Here is a 23313-nt window from a genome sequence, read left to right as displayed (position 1 = left end):
TTTATTCATCACGGAGATTAAAATGTGCGTTTCCCCCTTTTCTCCCAATTATAACTCCTCCGCTGTATGCACCACCTTCGCCCTGACTGACGAAAACAGACTATAATGTGCCAACTCGGGGACTCGCATAGAGAGCTGCATTGCAAACGGAGAGTCACACTATGCCCTCGTTACTAGATCATATATCAGGTCACTGTTAAACGGCCAATAGACGCTAACTAATCCACATTTAGCTTAACCACATACCTGTGTGGCTAAAATGATAGAATTTGTATTGCTGATTTTAACAGTAATTAACTAGCACCATGTTTGTATTGAACACTTTACATTGCTATGGTTAGTATTAGAGATGGGACGATCGATCGGCTATGAATCGGTATCGGCCGATTTTTAATCAAAATATGCTATCGGCGATCGGCGATATTTCCTAAAAGTAGCCGATCCGATCGTGTGATATATAAAGATCACGTTAAGTTAACAGCTCAGTGGATCGATCCAGACTTTGAGCTACGAAGCACCAACCATCACATCACCATTCATCAACCATCGTACAGAAACCATCGTGAAAGCTCTTCATGACCTAAAATAACATCATTAACGTTGTGCATCATACTTACGATGTAATTTTGCTGATTGTAATATTTACTTTAAAAAGATAATTCAACCCGGTCACATCTGAGTCGATTCTATCAGCACGTTATATAAACTCCTGGTTCACTTTGGTATAATCATAAGCGGTTCTTACTTGCCAAAAACCCCGATCGTCCCATCTCTAATCTATATCTATATATCTATATCTCTATATCTCTATATCTCTATATCTCTATATCTCTATCTATATATCTATATATCTATATATCCATCCATCCATATATCTATATCTATATCTATATCCATCCATCCATCCATATATCTATATCTATATCTATATATCTATATCTATATATCTATATATCCATCCATCCATATATCTATATATCTATATATCTATATATCTATATCTATATCTTTATCTCTATATCTATATATCTATATCTCTATATCCATCCATCCATATATCTATATATCTATATATCCATCCATCCATATATCTATATATCCATCCATCCATATATCTATATATCTATATATCCATCCATCTATATACAGTGTATCACAAAAGTGAGTACACCCCTCACATTTCTGCAGATATTTAGGTATATCTTTTCATGGGACAACACTGACAAAATGACACTTTGACACAATGAAAAGTAGTCTGTGTGCAGCTTATATAACAGTGTAAATTTATTCTTCCCTCAAAATAACTCAATATACAGCCATTAATGTCTAAACCACCGGCAACAAAAGTGAGTACACCCCTAAGAGACTACACCCCTAAATGTCCAAAATGAGCACTGCTTGTCATTTTCCCTACAAAATGTCATGTGATTTGTTAGTGTTACTAGGTCTCAGGTGTGCATAGGGAGCAGGTGTGTTCAATTTAGTAGTACAGCTCTCACACTCTCTCATACTGGTCACTGAAAGTTCCAACATGGCACCTCATGGCAAAGAACTCTCTGAGGATCTTAAAAGACGAATTGTTGCGCTACATGAAGATGGCCAAGGCTACAAGAAGATTGCCAACACCCTGAAACTGAGCTGCAGCACAGTGGCCAAGATCATCCAGCGTTTTAAAAGAGCAGGGTCCACTCAGAACAGACCTCGCGTTGGTCGTCCAAAGAAGCTGAGTGCACGTGCTCAGCGTCACATCCAACTGCTGTCTTTGAAAGATAGGCGCAGGAGTGCTGTCAGCATTGCTGCAGAGATTGAAAAGGTGGGGGGTCAGCCTGTCAGTGCTCAGACCATACGCCGCACACTACATCAAATTGGTCTGCATGGCTGTCACCCCAGAAGGAAGCCTCTTCTGAAGTCTCTACACAAGAAAGCCCGCAGACAGTTTGCTGAAGACATGTCAACAAAGGACATGGATTAATGGAACCATGTCCTATGGTCTGATGAGACCAAGATTAATTTGTTTGGTTCAGATGGTCTCAAGCATGTGTGGCGGCAATCAGGTGAGGAGTACAAAGATAAGTTTGTCATGCCTACAGTCAAGCATGGTGGTGGGAATGCCATGGTCTGGGGCTGCATGAGTGCAGCAGGTGTTGGGGAGTTACATTTTATTGAGGGACACATGAACTCCAATATGTATTGTGAAATACTGAAGCAGAGCATGATCCCCTCCCTCTGGAAACTGGGTCGCAGGGCAGTGTTCCAGCATGATAATGACCCCAAACACACCTCTAAGACGACCACTGCTTTATTGAAGAGGCTGAGGGTGAAGGTGATGGACTGGCCAAGCATGTCTCCAGACCTAAACCCAATAGAACATCTTTGGGGCATCCTCAAGCGGAAGGTGGAGGAGCGCAAAGTCTCGAATATCCGCCAGCTCCGTGATGTCATCATGGAGGAGTGGAAAAGCATTCCAGTGGCAACCTGTGAAGCTCTGGTAAACTCCATGCCCAGGAGAGTTAAGGCAGTTCTGGGAAATAATGGTGGCCACACAAAATATTGACACTTCAGGAACTTTCACTAAGGGGTGTACTCACTTTTGTTGCCGGTGGTTTAGACATTAATGGCTGTATATTCAGTTATTTTGAGGGAAGAATAAATTTACATTGTTATATAAGCTGCACACAGACTACTTTTCATTGTGTCAAAGTGTAATTTTGTCAGTGTTGTCCCATGAAAAGATATACTTAAATATCTGCAGAAATGTGAGGGGTGTACTCACTTTTGTGATACACTGTATCTATATCTATATCTATATATCTATATCTATATATTTATATCTATATCTATATCTATATATCTCTATATATCCATCCATCCATCATCCAGCTATATATCTATATATCTACGTATATCTATATATCTATATCTATGTCCGTCCGTCCGTCCGTCCGTCCGTCCGTGTGTGTGTGTGTGTGTGTCTCTGTGTGTCTCTGTGTGTCTGTGTGTGTCTGTGTGTGTGTCTGTGTGTGTGTCTGTGTGTGTGTCTGTGTGTGTGTCTGTGTGTGTGTGTGTGTGTGTGTGTCTGTGTGTGTGTGTGTGTGTGTCAATTTGACCCTGGGCATGTTTAATTATCCAAAAGTGTCAGAAACCCAAAAATCCCAATAATCATTGTCCATATCTCATTATTAACGCCTTCTGCTTGGCTTAATAAGTCAAATCAATGAAGTTTCATACCAAAAAATACTTTTAACTATATCTTTTTACATTTTGAAACATTTGACCCGTAAACATAACAGGAGGGTTAAATGCTTCAGTTTAGGAGTCGGCACCTTAAAACTCAACTTTAGTTTAACACTCACCACATGAAGGATGAAAAAGAAATGATTTTAGTCACTCTGGGATGTTTACTGACCATCCAGACAAATGCAAATCTGGGTTTTAATCTTCACTTAGACAAGAGATTTTCACTGGGTTCAGTCACACCAGCCCTATTTACATGGGCACAAAATGACACCAGATCTACAGGAACCTAAAACTATTGATTCTTTGGAGGAATTTGTGATTTAGAAATAAAACCAGGACATAAATGTTTATTAAAAGTGTATGAAAGCATTTAATTTGATGATTACAGATGAATGATTGTGTATGAATGTTTAATTAAATATACGTGCATGCATTTCCTAACTTTTAGCTTAGTGTTTTATTCATAATCAATCATAATAATAAACAAAACATATCGAGACTAATCGCACACGGTAAAACACCTTCAAGTATCGCGGTATGATACTTCTGCCAAATCGCCAGTCCTGTTTAGGTACTAATGTTGTCAGATAGCTATCATTTATTATAAATATATCTATATATATCACTCACCCTCCAGCAAACAGATGAACCAGTGTGTCTCTCTGGCTCATCCTCACACATATTCCACACTTCAGGTAAACAGGAGAGAAGGAGATTCGACCTGAACTCGTGGAGGAAGCGCAACCTGAAATACCAATAACCTTCACTAGCTAACTAGGCTAACTAAGCTAACTGAGCTAACTCTGGGCAGCTAAAACAGCGCGTAGTCGTTGAATATATCTGTAACATTCTTAAACATTCCTGCCATGTTTCCTACATCAGATTGACTCTGCTTCCCGTCCGTTGCTACTTATCGTTCCGTCCAAAATACGGACTCAGACAGCTCGCACCCTCCTATCCACGTTTCCAGCTCGTCCCCCAAAACTCACTCGTATACTTGTAATCAAGTTGTAGCGTGTGTCCTAAATTGAACTCAAATTACTACCTAGTGTCCTAGATAGTGTGTAAACCCGATAACTACGAAGTGTACAAAGATAGGGCGAATGGACGCGTTGTATATGGCTTCGCTTTTATTTGATCGTCCAATCAGAACGAAGCAGACCCGTTTTCTGATTAAGCACGCCCTCGTCATGCTGTGTTCACGTGATCACCACGGTCGTGCATGGCGTGCACTGATAAACAAAGGTTAACCGAACTAAGTAAACACTGAACTTTAACTCAGATTTGCACGTATTGACCGAATGTGTTGTGTAAACTGATTATCTCCACTGTTTTGAAACTGCTCGGGCTCGCACATCTTTATTTAACCCACTTACAGTTGAAGTTTACGTGCATACATGGAGCATGTGGGTTAGTGTTGTTTTGGAATTGTGTTTAGATTGTTTGTTGCTGTTCTACCCAGAGAATAATGCACATGCCATTAAGCAAACTCTTAAACATGGTCTGCCATATGCCTTAACTTAATTGTTGTATTTTGCCATAAAGGTCTGATTTATAAAGTGCAGATTTATTTCTAACACCAGGTTCTCTCACTATTTGGTCTGTTGAATCTCTTTTAAACTGGTTGTTGGGCTCTTTCTAACCTCCCTGTCCACGGCCCTTTGCTAGGATGCCCAATATGACAGGACAGCTAGCTCAAGGTTGAGTACAATACACCGATCAGCCATAACATTAAAATTTCTCACTGTCCATTTTATCAGCTCCACTTACCATACAGAAGCACTTTGTAGTTATATTGACTGTAGTACATCTGTTTCTCTACATACTTTGTTAGCCCCCCCACAGAGCAGGTATTATTTGGGTGGTGTGTTAGTGTGTGTTGTGCTGGTATGAGTGGACCAGACACAGCAGCGCTGCTGGAGTTTTTAAACACCTCACTGCTACTGCTGGACTGAGAATAGTCCACCAACTAAAAAATATATCCAGCCAACAGCGCCTCGTGGGCAGCGTCCTGTGCCCACTGATGAAGATCTAGAAGATGACCGACTCAAACAGCAGCAATAGATGAGCGATCGTCTCTGGCTTTACATCTACAAGGTGGACCAACTAGGTAGGAGTGTCTAATAGAGTGGACAGCGAGTGGACAAGGTATTTAAAAACTCCAGCAGCAGTTTTAATGCTATGGCTGATCAGTGCACTGTGGTTGTGGAAACACTCAAATTTTTAGATGATGTTTTATATCATCGTCCTGATCTATGCCTCGTCGGAGATCTACAGACAATCCCTTGAACTTTATGGTTTGGTTTTTGTCCAGACAATGTTGTATAAATTGTGGGCTCATTTAACTCAGATTGCAAAAGGTAACTCTTCTAGACATGTCTCAAAGATAATTTAAACAAACAGGATGCAGCTGAGCACAGTTTGGATTGCGACAGCAAAGGACTGAATACTTTTGTAGATAAATATTTAAGTTTTTTTATTTTAATAGATAAAAAAAACTCAAAAAATGCTTTCATTTAAAGTAATAAAGTGTAGCTTGATGTGTAATAATTGGAATTATATAAATTTAAATCCACAGAACGTGTGCAAGACTGAAGAAGCAATATACAGAAAATATTTGGTAACTGAGTGCATGCGCAGGTTGCATGAAGCATGCAAAAGCACACGTAACCTTTAGCCTACTTACTGCTTTTACCGAAAGCATTCCTTCATTTACATTTAATTACCATTTCATACTGGTGAAGGCAGACTGACAGGCTGCATCACATACTCATCTGTTGATTAACGCACACATGTCTAGGGGCTGTTTAGTGCTTTATAGCATTTTCTGCATGTTTTTAAAAGGTGAGAGACTCCATGTGTCTGCGTGGCATCTACCAGCTACCATGCCGCTCTAAAACATAAATCATTTTTCAAAATGATAGTAAGTGTAGTATATGGCCTGACATCTGTTAGATAAGCTGTATGTGGAGCAGCGTGAAGAGAATCAGGCCTAATTATTTCAGCCCTGATCTAAAAATACCAACACAAAGAATACTGTCCACGCTCATGGGCTCAATTACTCAACTTTATTTCACTTTTTCTCACAGGCTGACACTCATAATCCTGTAGCAAATCTTGTTTTTACATGTTCTCTCAATCCGAGAGGTTCTGAAAGCAATCTGGTAAGGACTGGTGAGCATGGTTTGCTTTCCTGCTGTTCACATTGTGCTTTTAGTTGAGAGCTGAAGGAAAGAATGAAGACAGACCAGTTCTTTTTTCTTAACTGTTTACACACTACAGCTGACTTGTGACTCTCCACAGCAAAGAAAGCTCCAAGCCTGATGGTGTATTTCCAAAACCTAAACAACACTGACTCTGAGCCAGACTGTATTAAAACATCTCACTCAAGACCAGGACAAAACAAGTGGTCAGATTTGGACAGATCAGTCAAGACTGAGACTGATCTATAGATCAGTTCTATAAAAACTGAAATATGCTTTCAACAGTTTGCCAAAGTCTTTGTTGTTGTTCCGGCATGACTGTACCGATTGCACGGCTTATTAAGAAATAGTTTGAGTTTGGTGTGGAGGAACTTCAATGACCTGCACAATTCCTGACTTTAATCCCATTGCAAACCCTTAGGATAAATTAAACCATCAATTATGAGCCAGGCCCTCTTGTCCAAGATTAACACCCAACCTATTAAATGCTATTTTAATTGCAATGAAATGAAATTCACACACATACATCGTACATTGTTGTAATGACTGAAAGTCAAGACTAAAGTGAGACACTGAGTCAGTATAATTATTATTTATTCATTATTTTATTTTATTTAGGCAAGGCAAGGCAAGTTTATTTGTATAGCACCTTTCATACACATTGGCAATTCAAAGTGCTTTACATAAAGAAAAAAATAATTAAAAGCATTAAAACATTCCTGAGATCTAGAACCTCAGAAAGACTTCTTGCAAACATTTAGTTACAATTAAGACAACATGAAATTCAAACAAGAGAGATAAAAAATTAAGAACATGAAAAATTAAAAGAAAATATAGTAAAATATACCCTACAATTTAGAATGTACGCTACTCTATAAAAAGAATTATTAAGAGCATGAAAAACTAAAAGAAATATAGTAAAATGAGGGTAATAGCAAAAATTTTGAGCTCAATCATAGGCACAAGAAAAAAAGAAAAGTTTTTAACCTGGATTTAAACATTTCTGCATTTAAGGAACATCTAATATCTCCTGGCAGTCTGTTCCAGTTATATGCAGCCCAACAGCTAAATGCTGCTTCTGACCATTACTGTCATCGATAGCTCTGGTCACACTGCTGGATTTTGTCAACCTTCCTGTTGGTCACAATAGCACTAAATCGGCTGCATGTGAGCTCAATATATTATACGGTTTAATTTTGACAAAATATTGTGCATTATAAAGCTGGCTTATAGGAATTTCACCCATGTGTTACCCTATATTTACACGCTAGTGAAACAAAGTCATTTATGACTGCTTGTTTCTACAAATTTTATAATATTTTCCATTTTCAACGACTTTGTCATGGTCTGGGCCATGGCAGGTCCAGTTCCATTGAAATACCCTGAACAGGGTGCACAACCACAGTAGGGCTTCTGCCACTCTTTATTTTAGACATATAGCCAATCATGTCTGCGTAGAAGCCTGGCTGGCCACTGAGGTTCTAACCTGGATAGCGTAATAGACTTAAATTTTATGATAAATACACTTTATGTGTACTTGAATGGCATAAATTACACTAGCCCACTACCACTGGGATCCAGAATTTGATTCAAATCTCCAGCAGAGCTACCAGCCAGTCAAGCATCTACATACAAACATGATTGGCTATGTCTGAAGGAGAAGGGGGGTGATGGAAGGTTTGGCATGCTGTCCGGGATGTGTTACTACATTGCGCTCAGTGATTTTATGCCTCTGACTCAAGGGTGCCAGTAATTCCGGTGCTGACGTAAGTGTAAGTGTCAGATCTCATATCCTGCCCTCAGTATTTAGTTAATTAACATGCAGCTGGTATTCTGTTGGATTTGGTGCTACAGGTTTGATGGACGGTGTCAGACAGATAACACGAGTCTCTCTCCTGTGGTGAACTTTGAGAGTAAACAAACATGTGGCTCAGACGGTGATGTGTTTTTGCTGATGATTCACTTTTCAGCCCAAGACAAACATAATAAAGTTCATATTTATTTGAGAAGAGTCTAAAAATGAGAAATATAAATAACACTGCTGTCTGTATCACTGGTCTGCTAAATAATCTGTTGCTATAAATGTTCGTTTGGTGAAAAGGTGAAAATTGTGGGACTATAAATGCCAAGTGAGGACTGTCGGACGATTCCCAGAAACGATAACCAGACATGAACCTGCAAAGACTGTACCCTTTATATACAGGAAAAGCCAGACGTCTACGTTCACTGAGTGTCATTTATTTCATGGCAGTCTCAAGAAACCTGACCAGCCGTGTGGTCAGATTAGGTTAAAAAATGAATTAGATGCTATTAAAACCCAGTCGGATGGCACGGTGGCACCGTGATTAGCGCTCTGGCCTCACAGTAAGAAGGGTCTGAGTTTGATTCCTCTTTCTGTGAGGATTTTGCATGTTCTTCCTGGGCTCTCTCTTGTGTGGATTTTATCTAACTGCTCCGGTTTCCTCTCACAAGTCCAAAGACATACAGTCAGGTCAACTATAACTACTAAAATTGCCCCAAGTGTGTATGTGTGTGTATTGGCCCTGTGATGGACTGGTGACCTGTCCAGGGTGTTTCCTGCCTTTCGCTCAATGAATAAGACCCACTGCAACCCTGACCAGGATAAGTTAAATGTTTTTACCATTGTGCAATAATATTAATAATGATAATAATTACTACAATGTAAATACTCATCTCTCATATTTCTTGTAATTTGTAGCTTATTTTGTGCTGTACTGAGTTTTTTATATTTTATATTTATATTTTTTTGTACTTTTTTGTAATATATTTTAATACTTGTATCCTGTTTATTTTATTATTGCTGCTGATCCCACTGAGAGCTACCAAACAAAGTCTCGTTGTATAACTACAATGACAATAAAGTCAATCTTATCTTCAGTGAAGCAAATATGCACTAGCAGAGACATTCATAAAGGGGGGGTGATTACTTTTTCACACTGCTGTATGTTTGTCATTGAAAATCTGCTGAGTTGAAACTTCATATCTCAGATTAAACCCGTGCAAACTTTAGAAATGGTGAAAAAATATTTGTTCACCACGATTTCCACACACAGAGGAGCGTTAGGAGCAAGTGTTTGTCTCGTCCATCATTCCCAGTTCACGTGTCGCTGGATATCGAATTTCCCTGAACAAGAAGCGACCTCAGTAAGGTAAATAAAAAAGTAAAAATAGATTTGGCACACACTTCAAAAAGTCCTTCAAGTGTTCAAGGAATCATCAGTCATATTTGATTCTGTATAGAACAATATACTGTAGATCTAAATCACATAAAACACACAGAGGTCAATATAAACGTGGTATTTAGTTCAGGGTCATGGTGGGTCTCATGGAAATTCATCTCAAGACACGATCCACTCACTTTGCCGAACCTATCTAGCCAAGGTGGCCTAGTGTGCAGAGCTTTGAACTATCAATCCAATGCTTGTGATTAGATTAGATTAGATTAGATTCAACTTTATTGTCATTACACATGTACAAGTACAAGGCAACGAAATGCAGTTTAGCATCTAACCAGAAGTGCAATAAGCAGCAAGTACAGGATAAACGGTATCTACGATATACATTATTTACAGGATATGGGCAGTGGTATGAACAAGATATACAGGTGAATATATTATAGAATGTACTATAAACATGATATATAGAGTGCTATAGACATGATATACAGATTAAGGTGCAGATTAAGATTAAGGTGATACAGATTATATAGATTGTGGGTTCAAATCCTGGCTCGGCCCTTGACCAAGGCTCCCTCCATAAACTGAGATATGGATAAAAACTTTATTCTGTACTGCATACGTGTGCAAACTCAACACAGAATAAACCCAGACTGCTCAACCTGTTTGAACTAACCTGTTTACACCCTGAACGGGGTGGCAGTGGGTGGCCGGGCAACACACACATTTACTGACTCACTCTGGGGTGATTTAAAGTAGCTAAAGAGGAGAAACTGGCTACAAATGAAGATCAAACCCAGAACCTCAAGACCCCCAGTGATGTGAGTCTCTCTAACCGCTGGATAAAAACGACTCTGGAATTTATAGCAGCACTGCCGCGTGTGTCCACTAGAGGGCGCCTAAATCAAAAATCATTTTAACTTCATTTCCATCAACAGCTTTAACGTGGTCAGTGTTGCGGTGGGTTCGGCTCCACTCAGAATCATTATGCGCAATTCTGAAATACACCATGAACACAGGACTTCAGCCACCCACCTTGTTTAGGTTACAGCCAATCATGTGTAGGGCCGTTATGGAGTTAAGGTAATGAACTATCGATCTGTTTCTGTTGCAAACCAAACTAGAGTCAAGTTGCCACTGTTGGGCCCCTGAGCAAGGCCCCTAACCATCAACTGCTTGAATTGTATTCAATGACTGGATAAAAGCGTCTATATCTAATAAAGAAATGTGTAAGTGTCTCGCCAGTGCACAGAGTGGCGGTATAAATATCTAGTTTCAATGCACCACATACAGAAGAAACGTAGAAGAAAAACAACACCCGTTGGTTGCCAGATTGTGGTAAATCACGAACATTATCTATAGTTTTTGCACTGATTCAGAGTGTCAAAATAAAAGTCTTACTCGGTTCCATCCCAAAGATGTTTAATTCAGCAAATTTGGAAAACATTGTGCACTAAAATTTAATTTGTTTCATGTGTAGGAAGCTTTAATGAGATTGTAAAACACTAGACCTATACATCAATGTATAGTTATAGGAAATGTGCATTTAATCAGATGATAATGAAATTCTTCTTAATTTAGTAGTTTAGATAATTATTAAACATTCAAAGTAATTTGGTTGCATTTTTTAGTTTAATTATTTACTTTTATTGATATTATTTTGGCAGCCAAAACATATTTTATTACTCGTTATATTAATATTTCTGTTTAAACAATTTGGCGAATTAATTTATCGTTGTGTTTTTCTGATTTGTGTTTATTTTACTTTTAATCTTCATAAAACTACATGTAACACTAAACTTAGACTAAACTAAAACTATATTGTTATTATTTAAATTCATATGCATTACTTATTAACAATTAATGCATTTATTAGTGGTATCGTTGTTAAAATTAAGCTTGATGTACATTTTTAAATGTATATTTTTGTCTTGCGCTAGATTTATGGAACTGGACCTGGCGACCCTGACCAGAATAAAGCGGTTAATAATATAGAAAACGAACTTTGAGCTCTGCGTTGTGGTCAGTGTATGTTGAAATGTGTGTCTTTTAGCAACCTGGCAACCCTGCTCTGCCATCAGTATGTTGGAATAATAACAGTGGTGTGTACACACACACACACACACACACACTCACTCACTCACTCACACACACACACACACACACACACACACACACACACCTACATATACATTCTGATATCTGCGGGTACTGTACAACGATTTTCTTTACTGATCTAATGTATTTTACTGTCTGTACTGGTAATGAGGAGTGTGTGTGTGTGTGTGTGTGTGTGTGTGTGTGTGTGTGTGTGTGTGTGTGTGTGTGTGTGTGTGTGTGTGTGTGACGTGGACACTGAGTTGTATTCCAGCTGTTGTGGTGTGTGTGTGTGTGTGTGTGTGTGTGTGTGTGTGTGTGTGTGTGTGTCTTGATGTTTTGCTGTTGGTTGTCATCATAATGGTGCAATTTTGCATTAGATGTAATAATGCGTATTAGTATGAATGATGAATGATTGGTGCCGCACTGCTCCAGGGGACGTGGTTTGGATCGGTCACTGTGTGTTGGGAGTTTGGCATGTTTTCCCGAGTCAGCGTGGATTTCTTTTAGGTACGCCGGTTTCCTCTTTCCTCCCAAAAACATGCCAGTAGGTGGACTGGTTGCACTGAAACGCCCCATGTGTTTGGTATGTTCCTGCCCTGCGTCCTTGACTTCGGACCCACCGTGACTCTGATCAGGATAAGCAGTTTGTAATTGTGTATTACAGTTTTATTATTAAGTATTTAAACCTCTTTAATTTTATGTTGCACCCTTTGTGGTGTGGATTTGAGGTTGTATGGATATAATTGGCATTTTTATAATATATTGGATTCACACATATATAATATATATATATATAAGAAAAACCTCAAATCTCTTACTCTTAAAAGTATTCAGACCCTTTAAAGGTCCCAGTTCAAACTGTGCTCAGCTTTCTTGTGGTGTAATGGTTAGTGCCAGTGCCTGAGTTCCAAGGGTTCAAATCCTGGGCTGGGCTCGTAAATACAGAGATACAATGGCATTACTTAAACTGATCATTATGGGTACACATACCAGTACACTCTAATTGCTGGTCCCAAGCCTGGATGAATAGGAGGTTTGCACCAGAAAGGGCCATAACATTAAAACCACCTCCTTGTTTTTACACTCACTGTCCATTTTATCAGCTCCACTTACCATATAGAAGCACTTTGTAGTTCTACAATTACTGACTGTAGTCCATCTGTTTCTCTACATACTGTTTTTGCCTGCTTTCACCCTGTTCCTTAATGGTCAGGACCCCCACAGGACCATTCTCAGCACTGCAGTGACACTGACATGGTGGTGGTGTGTTAGTGTGTGTTGTGCTGGTATCATGAGTGGATCAGACACAGCAGCGCTGCTGGAGTTTTTGAATACCGTGTCCACTCACCGTCCACTCTATTAGACACTCCTACCTAGTCGGTCCACCTTGTAGATGTAAAGTCAGAGACGATCGCTCATCTATTGCTGCTGTTTGAGTCGGTCATCTTCTAGACCTTCATCAGTGGTCACAGGATGCTGCCCACGGGGCGCTGTTGGCTGTATATTTTAGGTTGGTGGACTATTCTCAGTCCAGCAGTGACAGTGAGGTGTTAAAAAACTCCAGCAGCGCTGCTGTGTCTGATCCACTCATACCAGCACAACACACACTAACACACCACCATCATGTCAGTGTCACTGCAGTGCTCAGAATGATCCACCACCTAAAATAATACCTGCTCTGTGGTGGTCCTGTGGGGGTCCTGACCATTGAAGAACAGCATGAAAGGGGGCTAACAAAGCATGTAGAGAAACAGATGGACTACAGTCAGTAATTGTAGAACTATAAAGTGTTTCTATATGGTAAGTGGAGCTGATAAAATGGACAGTGAGAGTAGAAACAAGGAGGTGGTTTTAATGTTATGGCTGATCAGTGTATAACGCAGTTGGGTTGACCTGCTGCTATTTGGATGGATTGGACATAGTTTGGAAAGGCACAACCGGGTCTATAAGGGTCCAGATGTACACTTTATTATCAGGACAAAAAACAAACCATGAAGTCCAAAGAACCGTCTGTAGATCTCCGCTATCAAACGGTGGCAAGGCATCGATAGGGCAAGAATATAAAACGAAGACTTTACGTGTTCCCAGGACCACAGTGGTTACAATTATTTTGAAATGGAAACTTGGTGGAACCTTAAACCTTCTTAAAGAACGTTCTAAAAGTTTGTGTAGCGATGGGAGACCCAGCTGAGCTGGACTTTGCTCAGTGGCATTTAATCTAGTACGATTCTCTGGACTGATTGTATACAAACTGAACCCAAGACAGGAAAACCCTGGACAGAGCTCCAATCCATCTCAGGGCTATTTGGCCTTTTCTCAGACATGTCTGTGTAGGTGCCCGGCCGACCGATAGCGATGGTGGGTTGGCGTAAAAGAGTGGCGCACCACCCGAGTGCCTGAAAAATGTTTTATCAATACAAATGAAGTCAATCATCCAAACCAAATGTTTTAGTGGATTGAAGTGGAAATGTAGCTGACAAGAAATGAAAGCGTAAAACCTTCAGTTTAGCACGGCGATTAATTTTGGGGATTTTCTTTTAGTCGTGCAGGAAAAATAAATAATAAAAAGGCATAGAAGAGCTTGAGTTATAAACAAGTTGATCTGGAAAGCATGTTGCCTAGTTAACCATAATTACAGACTGTAATTAACCATAATTACAGACTACCGGAGCAGGAAAGCAGTAATAGCTAGTTGGCCAGTGTACTTGTGTGTGTGTGTGTATGCTTGGACTTTCCTCGTATTAAAAATAAATCCTGTGCATTTGTCGTCCGTGTAGGACCTTGAAGGTACAAGTAATTAAAATGAAAGTAAACGTGGTAGACTAATCGATGAATCTTTTTTTCCTGATGCAGAAAGTGGGGGGTAAATGGGCGGCTGATGGATTGGCGTTCATACCAATCACGAGACAATGCTGGCACGGAACCGCTTCATCCTGGTGCTGGTCGTCGGGGTGGTACTAGCTGTGCTAAGCTTCAGATTTCAGTTCTGTAAGTACTGCTGCATGAATATGGCTGACATTCATTAATTCATTCATTCATTCATTCATTCATTCATGGATTGACTTGGTTTGATGGGTTTGGTTTGGAGGAACTCCAGCATCCTGCACAGAGCGCTGAGCTCAACAAGGGACAACAAGCTCATTCTAAACCTGATGGTGGTGATGCGTTCCTAAATTGGTTACGTCATGTTTGGGAACTGAGGACACCAAGCGTTCCCGTGGAAGTGGAATTTTATCCCATTCTTGCTTGGTGTAACTCAACACTGGACCTCATGATGCTTTTGGCCATGTGCTTTACATACAGACTAATTCTCTAAATATTTTAATAATGTTTTAGCCTGTAGATGGTAAAATCATGCTTTGAGAACCGTTCTTAAACTTCTGGACGATTCCCAAACCTCGACCCTATCCTCATAAACCACCAAGCCTTTTGTTTTGATCCTTTTATACCTAATCATGACAGCATTACCTGTGAAAAGTTCCAAACTGGTGTGTTTTGATTACTCCAGATTCCTAATCCTTTGTTGCCCCTGTATATATATACATATCTGTTATAGTGTCATAGCAACATCTACTGCCTATCAACTGTTTTCATCTTTAGATCACGACTTATTTAGTTGTTTTCTTGAGACACAGTTGTTTTTTCTCACAATGTCTTTTCCTGTTCTCGCCACAACAAAGGTTGACAAACATTAACACTAATTTGGGAAGCTCTGATAAACATACAGTTATTTCCCTTTCTGTCCCTGATCAAAGTAGAAATGAATGCGTGGATCCCTGATGTGATGATCACCAAAATAGATGATCACAAGATAACAGTTGTTATCTTATCAAGATAAAAAATATATAACACATCGTTTCTGGACTCCTGTAATATTACCTATATGACCTGTTATATTACCTGTTTTATCACTATCTCTCATCATGTTTAAGTCAGTCTCGCTCCCCTCTTGCATGTTTCCTTAATTTTTTTGCAAGGAAATGATGTAACAGTTTTGCAGGAGATTTGAGAGCAGCTTTTATTTAGCATCGCATTGCTCATCTTTACTGCCATATTTCCCCACTTGTAGCTGCTTTACATTCAGTAAATACTGAGGCCTTGTTGACTTAAATCTCAGCAAAAAAGGTTTTGTGTTTGTTATTTTGATGTGTTGCTTTAATCTGGTGTGTTAATGATTCCCTGTAAAAAAAATATCAGCAGAATTTGCCTCTTGACTGGAGTACTGTGGCTCTTTTTAGACAGGAGACTCGATTTCATTCTTTTCACACACCACAGGCTACAAAGAGTTCATTGTCCAGCTTCTGCATGGAGGGAACTGCTATTGGCTCTGTGTGTGTGTGTGTGTGTGTGTGTGTGTGTGTGTGTGTGGTGGGATTGCTCAGCGAGTAACCAGGTGGAAAGGAGGGGGAAAAAAAGGACGTGTGAATAGACGTCAGTGTGTAGCGGAACTACACACAGCGACACAGAAACACATTCAGATGAGTTCAGTTCTTTCCGACACACATTTAGACTTTTTAATACGGTTCTGAAATGCCGTTCTACATCCAGACACGTCTTTTACTGTTCCTGTTCGTTGGTGAGTTGATACGACTGGGTTTGACTGGTTGGGTTTGCTTCCATGACTGGTCTGTTTTGTGTTGTGGTGTGTGTTTTGAATGGTGTACATGGGAAACGTATTTGCTAGACTGTTGTTGTGATGCAGAGCTTACATTTGCCATTAGCACATTTGTTATTAATGGATATGAGGGCACAGTTTGCTTTATTTACACTAGAATTGTTGCACTAGATCTCCTCTGTAAATAAATAAATAAAGTCTGGAGAAACTGTAAAGAAAGTAGAGAGGGTGCCTCATCATAAAGTATGTTTTTAAATCAGTGATCCTTCATTGACTAAGTGACCCGTACTGTACAGGAGTACTCATACTAAATTTGGTTACCCTCTTGACCAGGGACCAAGCATACCGAAGCAGGCTTTATAGGTGGATCTAGAAACGATGCAGAACAGATCCAGATCTGACATACGACGGATCTTTATATTTTGGTTATAAACAGAGAGGGTAAAGGCCAGTCTGAAAGACTGAGAAACACTTATAGTCCGGATTTAGCTCCATCTGATTTCCACCTGTTTGGACGCTCGGAGAAGCTTTAAGGGGAAGAAGATTTTCATGTGATGATGTGAAAGCAGCGACGCATCAGTGGCTATGAGCTCAACCAAAAAATGTTTTTTTGCTGGTACGATGCTGGAAAAATGCATCGGAAGGCGACGATGTAGAAAAGTCATATTATTAGTTTTTGAAATTCTTAATAAAAAAGTGCCGAAACTTTTTGAAGAATTTGGACTTAATTCACTGATGTTTGCTGACTAACTGTGAGAACGATCATTTGTGCTCAATGTTTACACCCGAGGAGGATGAGGGTCCCTGTTGAGTCTGGTTCCTCTCAAGGTTTCCTTGCCACTGTCGCCCTCGGCTTGCCCAACAGGGTTTTTGGTCCGTCGGTCCTGGATTCTGTAAAGTTGCTTTGAGACGATGTCTATTGTAAAAAGCGCCATACAAATAAACGACTTGACTCGACACTGATGATCTGTCACTGTGAGGATGTCTGTATCAGAAGGGCATTGACCAATATTCAGCATGAGCATTTGTACATAAGCATTTTTACAAGATGAATTAAAACAGTATTTCTGCTTCCGGAGCAGCTTAGAATAAAAAAAACTTTTAGCTTTTATATAACAAAGCTTTAGAAATCATGATGTGCAAGCTGTGATTGAAAATCGGTAGCCCACCACTGCAAAGATCAGGAGCTCTCGAGTTCAAAACACACACATGATTGGCTGTGTCTGAGGGAGGACAGGCTGAAGGAATTCCTGATTAATAATAGCAGAAGAACGGAGAGCAATGCGTGACTTTCTGTACGAGAAAAGAAGCGGTTGGGTACTACACACTTGTAGAAGGGGATGGTTGTTGGGTACGGCCCTCCTCGGTCAGTGTCGGGTTCTGCAGGGAGAAGTGATATGTCTGGATCATTGGATACGAACTGATTGGGAGAAAATGGGGAAAAATGCATACATAGCATTTTTAAATAGTGTCAGTATGAATATATGTTATATAAGTCATATTTCGGACAACATGGACATAAATTAAAAGACTCATTACAGATTTGCCTTACTCCCAGTGTCTAAAGATATGTTCCACACTAATTCTGAGTGAACATAATGACCCTAATCTGGAGATGTACTGTAGATAGAAGTATGAGGTATAAAGTATGCTGTAGCAAAGCTCATTACTCTGATGTTGGGGGCCTAACAAATCTTCCTAGGGGCCACAAAGTGTTACACCAAACGAACGACTCTCTCTTTCCTATTTCTGTCCCAGTGCAACCAACACCCACCAGTCCGATGGCTGAAGACGTGCCCCTCGGTAAAAGCAGAAAGCGAGTCAACCCAGTGGTCCACACGGAGCCTCCCGAACCTGATCCGATCAGGGATTCTTACCGCTACTGCAACCTGCCTAATCAGACCGAACACACGCGCGAGGGTGAGTCGGACCACGCTACTCCAGCTTACCCCAACAAAGCCATGTCACGCTGAGATCATGTTCGGTCTGGGTGATGAATAAAGCCCATGGATGGGTTGTTGTGTTGTAGGTCACAGCCCGGCTGACTACAGGCTGCTCTCCGTGCAAGTGATGATACGCCATGGCGACCGGTACCCGCTCTACCCCATCCCGCAGACCAAGAGACCGCCCCTCGACTGCACCCTCTCACCACACAGGTAGATCTACTAGCGACAGCTCAGTGGTTATGTCTGTAAATAGAGTTATTCTGACCTATTCTTTTTAATTTCCATGTAGGTTAACTCTGGTGTCCTTCCAAATTATCAAAACATGAAAGTAGGTGGATTGGCCAATCTAATTTGCCCCCTAATTGAGAGTATGTGCGACAGGTTTGTTCCCGTTGAAAGTAAATGGGTGTAAAAAGCAAAGCAGTTTATGTCACATTGTTGCCCTCTAGTGGCGACACTGCTGTATTACACTTATGTTTCTTACACTTATTTACACTATACGACCAAAAGTATGTAGACACCCCTCTAATTATTGAGTTTAGATGACACTTAATAATAGTTATGGGTATTAAAACATTAGCTTCTAACTTTTGCCAGCAGTTTGGGGAAGGCCCTGCTTGACTGTGCTTACATTTACATTTTCAGTATTTAGCAGACGCCTTTATCCAAAGCGACTTACAATACAGTGACAGTATATGGTCTGAGCAATTGAGGGTTAAGGGCCTTGCTCAAGGGCCCCACAGCAGCAACCTGGCAGTGGTGGGGCTTGAACCGGTGACCTTCTGCTTACTAGTCCAGTACCTTAACCACTAGGCTACAACTGCCCTGTGCTGCTGTTCAAAATCCTGACCTCGAACACGTATAACACCTTTGGGATGAATTGGAACATTGATTACGAGCCAGGCCTTGTCCAATATCAATGCCAGACTAAAAGGGCGCAAATTCCTACAGCCACCCTCTAAAAAAAGTCTATTAAGGAGGCACAAAATTAATGGTTGAGACAGATTCCTTGACCGGGGCTGATCAGAGTGTCCGGCGGCAGCCAGAAACACTCGGCCCATGGCAGAAATCCCCCCTAGGAATGAGGGCCAGTACATCATAGTGCAGCACAGCCATCGTAACTGCAGCCAACACACCTATTAGCATGTTTTTGTAGAGAGGGAAGAATGACCCAGGTACCGTACCACTAACTTTAGTGGGACCATTAACTTTTATTTATTTCTATTTTTAAGGAAGCCCTCTCATCCCTTGCTGGCCTCCTTTATCAGTCACATGGCGCAGGGTGGGCGTGGCCACTGGGACGCATCATTAGGATCTTTACCCCGAGTACCCAATCACAGCAGCTGTGAACTGGGCGAGCTCACACAGACAGGTAAGCAATTAAAGAACGACTGCCTTACACACACACACACACACACACACACACACACACACACACACACACACACACTGTACACTATATGGCCAAAGTATGTGGACACCCCTATATGCTTTTAACATTGTGGCAACAGTTTAGGGAATTCCCCTTTCTCTTTCAGCATGATTACGCCCTTGAGCATGAAGCGAGCTCTATAAAGACATAAAGAAAAGATTTATTTATTAAAAAAGGAATAGAATACAAATATATACATTAAAACCACCTCCTTGTTTCTACACTCGCTGTCCATGTTATCAGCTCCACTTACCATATAGAAGCACTTTGAAGTTCTACAATTACTGACTGTAGTCCATCTGTTTCTCTACATACTTTGTTAGCCCCCTTTCAGCATGTTCTTCAATGGTCAGGACCACCACAGAGCAGGTATTATTTAGGTGGTGGATCATTCTCAGCACTGCAGTGACACTGACATGGTGGTGGTGTGTTAGTGTGTGTTGTGCTGGTATGAGTGGATCAGACACAGCAGCGCTGCTGGAGTTTTTGAATACCGTGTCCACTCACTGTCCACTCTATTAGACACTCCTACCTAGTGGAGTCCACCTTGTAGATGTAAAGTCAGAGACGATCGCTCATCTATCGCTGCTGTTTGAATCGGTCATCTTCTAGACCTTCATCAGTGGTCACAGGACGCTGCCCACGGGGCGCTGTTGGCTGGATGTTTTTGGTTGGTGGGCTATTCTCGGTCCAGCAGTGACAGTGAGGTGTTTAAAAACTCCAGCAGCGCTGCTGTGTCTGATCCACTCATACCAGCACAACACACACTAACACACCACCACCATGTCAGTGTCACTGCAGTGCTGAGAATCATCCACCACCTAAATAATACCTGCTCTGTGGGGGTCCTGTGAGAGAAGAAACTTGTATATAAAAATTATAATAATAAAATAAAAATAATAAAATAAACAAAAATATACATAATAATAAAAAACAGCATTATAATAAATTACATAAAAATATTATAGTCAACTATAGTCAGTAAAACAACCTATTAGCCCGTAATGTTCCCTCTAAGATTCGTCCCTCTCATGAACCTGAGAAATGGGCCCCATATCGGGCCCCAAGCCACTTCGCTTGGTTTAAAGAACCTCCTCATTCTGTTTTGACAGAATGAGCACAAATCCCCACACACATACTTCAAAGTCTTGTATTTTAGTAGTATTTGTTAGTGAATTTTTTTGAATACTTTGGGTCATTTGTAATTTATGTTTACTTTAACGTCCTTTTCTGTATTAAAGACATGCAATACCCAAATTTTACCTACAGATGGCGATTCATGCAATAATTGTAATGGTTCTCAAAGCACGTTGTTGACTCACATTCAGCCCCCTGAAACACCTGGAATAACTAAAAGGGCGTCCACATACTTTTGGCCATATTGTGTATTAAATAACAGCCCGGGTACGTTCCTCTCCCTCTCTCTCGCTCTCTTTCAGGTGTGGTGCAGCATTTAAAAAACGGCGAGCTTTTGCGCCAGGCCTACCTCAAGCACCACAAGCTGCTTCCTCCCGACTGGTCATCTCAGCACTTGTGGGTGGAGACTACAGCAAAAAGTCGCACCCTGCAGAGCGGATTGGCTCTGCTCTACGGTTTCCTGCCTAATTTCGACTGGTCGAGGCTGACCGTGCGGCAGCAGAGGAACAGCCTGTACTGCGGCGCGCTGTGCGAGTGTCCCGCACGCAATCGCTTCCTGGAGGAGGACCAGCGGCGCCAGTACCGCCTTCGCGTCTCTAACGCCGAACTCGAGCGCACCTATGTCGCCATGGCGAAGGCTGTGGGCGTGGCCACGCGCGCCATGCGAGCGGCGAATCCGGTGGACTCTCTGCTGTGCCACTTTTGCCACGGCTTGCCCTTTCCCTGCGCCAGTCCCCACCCCTTCCCAGCCCCGGATGAGGGGGCGTGTCTGACGCTGCAACACTTTGCCGTGATTCGTCGGCAGCAGCGAGACGACGAGTGGGAGCGCCGGGAGGCTGGGCTGTACCGACGCTATGCCGTGCTAGCGGCGCATCCCTTCCTGAACCGGACGGCCCTGCGGATGGAGAGGGTCGCCCGTGGCAAACAGGAGCCTGCGCTCGCGTTAGCCTCCGCCCACGACATCACCATGGCGCCCGTGCTCAGCGCCCTCGGTTTGGAAGGGGCGGGGTTTCCGCGGTTTGCCGCTCGCCTCGTGTTCGAGCTGTGGAGAGCTCCAGAGACCAGAAACAAGGGAACAAAGGGCGTGGCGGACGCGTACGTGCGGGTGCTCTACGACGGACAGGATTTGACCTTCGAGACCGCCTTTTGCCGCGACCATGATCGGCACTCGGCTCAGCCGCTGTGCCCTCTGGGTAATTTCCTTTCCTTTGTGAGGAAGGACATGTTTAGCATTGTGAACGCCACCAGCTACCATCAGGCCTGCCGCCAGCAGGTACCGTAGGAGACGCAGCGGAAATATTCTAGCAATTTTTTTATGTTCACTTTAACGTTTACGCCGTATTAAAATCGCAATCTGGAAATCACAGATCAGTCTGTGTACCAGGGCTGTGCAATATAATTATCAGTATTGCAATATATTAACATTTACGTATCCAGGTTTAGTCGGTGTTGTCAGTTATCCAGTTCCGTTAATTCTTACTACAAACCCAGTTTCAAAATAATTGGGACAATATGTTTTTGACCTTTTTTTTTTTTTTTTTTTTTGTGTATTTACACTCATCTTAAAATTTGACGTTGTCCTACAAAGCCTCAGTCGATGTTCCAGTTCATTCCAGAGCTGTCGAGTGGGACCAAGGTGCAGGACACTGGAGTTTCTTCATGTCCTTATAGAGCTTTGCTTTGTGCACAGGGGCACAGTCATGCTGGAACAGAAAAAGACCTTCCCTAAACTGTTGTAGCAAAATCAGAAGCATATCATTCCCTATATACTTGACAATTTTTTCCATACGGTGTACATAGAAACCTCCAAAATAGGTGTTTTTGGAATGCGTAGCAGTTAGGAACTAGCTTATACATAAATGTCCTTTTGGACACTGGTAGCCTAGTGGGGAGAGCTTTGGGCTATCAACTGAAAGGATGAGAGTTCGAATCCCAGCTCTGCCATGCAGCCACTTTTGGGCCCTTGAGCAAGGCCCTTAACGCTCGAAGAAAGAATTTTGTTGTACTGTACACCTGTATATGTATATACACTGATCAGCCTATCATTAAAACCACCTCCTTGTTTCTACACTCACTGTCCATGTTATCAGCTCCACTTACCATATAGAAGCACTTTGTAGTTCTACAATTACTGACTGTAGTTTCTCTGCATGCTTTGTTAGCCCCCTTTCACCCTGTTCTTCAATGGTCAGGACCCCCACAGAGCAGGTATTATTTAGGTGGTGGATCATTCTCAGCACTGCAGTGACACTGACATGGTGGTGGTGTGTTAGTGTGTGTTGTGCTGGTATGAGTGGATCATTCACAGCAGCGCTGCTGGAAGTTTTAAATACCGTGTCCACTCACTGTCCACTCTATTAGACACTCCTACCTAGTTGGTCCACCTTGTAGATGTAAAGTCAGAGACGATCGCTCATCTATTGCTGCTGTTTGAGTCGGTCATCTT

The 23313-nt window shown here is 41.5% G+C and overlaps 2 protein-coding genes across 3 annotated transcripts in view; one reads left to right on the top strand and one right to left on the bottom strand.

The window, feature by feature from the left end:
* The window catches only part of LOC134334577 (solute carrier family 25 member 36-A-like), a 29528-nt gene extending 25328 nt beyond the window's left edge, over window positions 1-4200 (bottom strand). Inside the window, exon 1 of the mRNA XM_063016947.1 lies at window positions 3868-4200. Coding sequence (XP_062873017.1) covers window positions 3868-3908 — 41 coding nt within the window. The 5' untranslated portion in view covers window positions 3909-4200. The remainder of the gene's footprint in view (window positions 1-3867) is intronic.
* A 7575-nt stretch (window positions 4201-11775) lies between these two features.
* pxylp1 (2-phosphoxylose phosphatase 1) lies at window positions 11776-22919 on the top strand. Of its 2 annotated transcripts, none has more exons than XM_063016942.1 (6): window positions 11776-11845; window positions 14591-14725; window positions 18111-18272; window positions 18382-18508; window positions 19531-19670; window positions 21170-22919. In XM_063016942.1, the coding sequence occupies exons 2-6, from the start codon at window positions 14647-14649 to the stop codon at window positions 22147-22149; spliced, it is 1488 nt and encodes a 495-aa protein (XP_062873012.1). In that variant the 5' UTR covers window positions 11776-11845; window positions 14591-14646; the 3' UTR covers window positions 22150-22919. The 2 variants fall into 2 exon arrangements, with proteins under 2 accessions (XP_062873012.1, XP_062873013.1); XM_063016943.1 differs by lacking the exon at window positions 11776-11845 and adding an exon at window positions 12288-12384.
* Window positions 22920-23313: the final 394 nt, after the last annotated feature.

Source organism: Trichomycterus rosablanca, chromosome 20 (genome assembly GCF_030014385.1).
Source record: "Trichomycterus rosablanca isolate fTriRos1 chromosome 20, fTriRos1.hap1, whole genome shotgun sequence".
NCBI classification, from domain to species: domain Eukaryota; kingdom Metazoa; phylum Chordata; class Actinopteri; order Siluriformes; family Trichomycteridae; genus Trichomycterus; species Trichomycterus rosablanca.
The sequence above is the reverse complement of the archived record's forward strand: the minus strand, read 5'-3'. Positions and strand labels throughout refer to the sequence as shown.

What these genes read in the sequence shown, in the direction of transcription:
- pxylp1 (XM_063016942.1), top strand. Translation starts at nt 14,647, where the DNA reads ATGCTGGCACGGAACCGCTTCATCCTGGTGCTGGTCGTCGGGGTGGTA. An exon ending in GACCGAACACACGCGCGAGG is followed by an intron (nt 18,273 to 18,381) that starts GTGAGTCGGACC and finishes GTTGTGTTGTAG; the next exon opens with GTCACAGCCCGGCTGACTAC. An exon ending in GGGCGAGCTCACACAGACAG is followed by an intron (nt 19,671 to 21,169) that starts GTAAGCAATTAA and finishes GCTCTCTTTCAG; the next exon opens with GTGTGGTGCAGCATTTAAAA.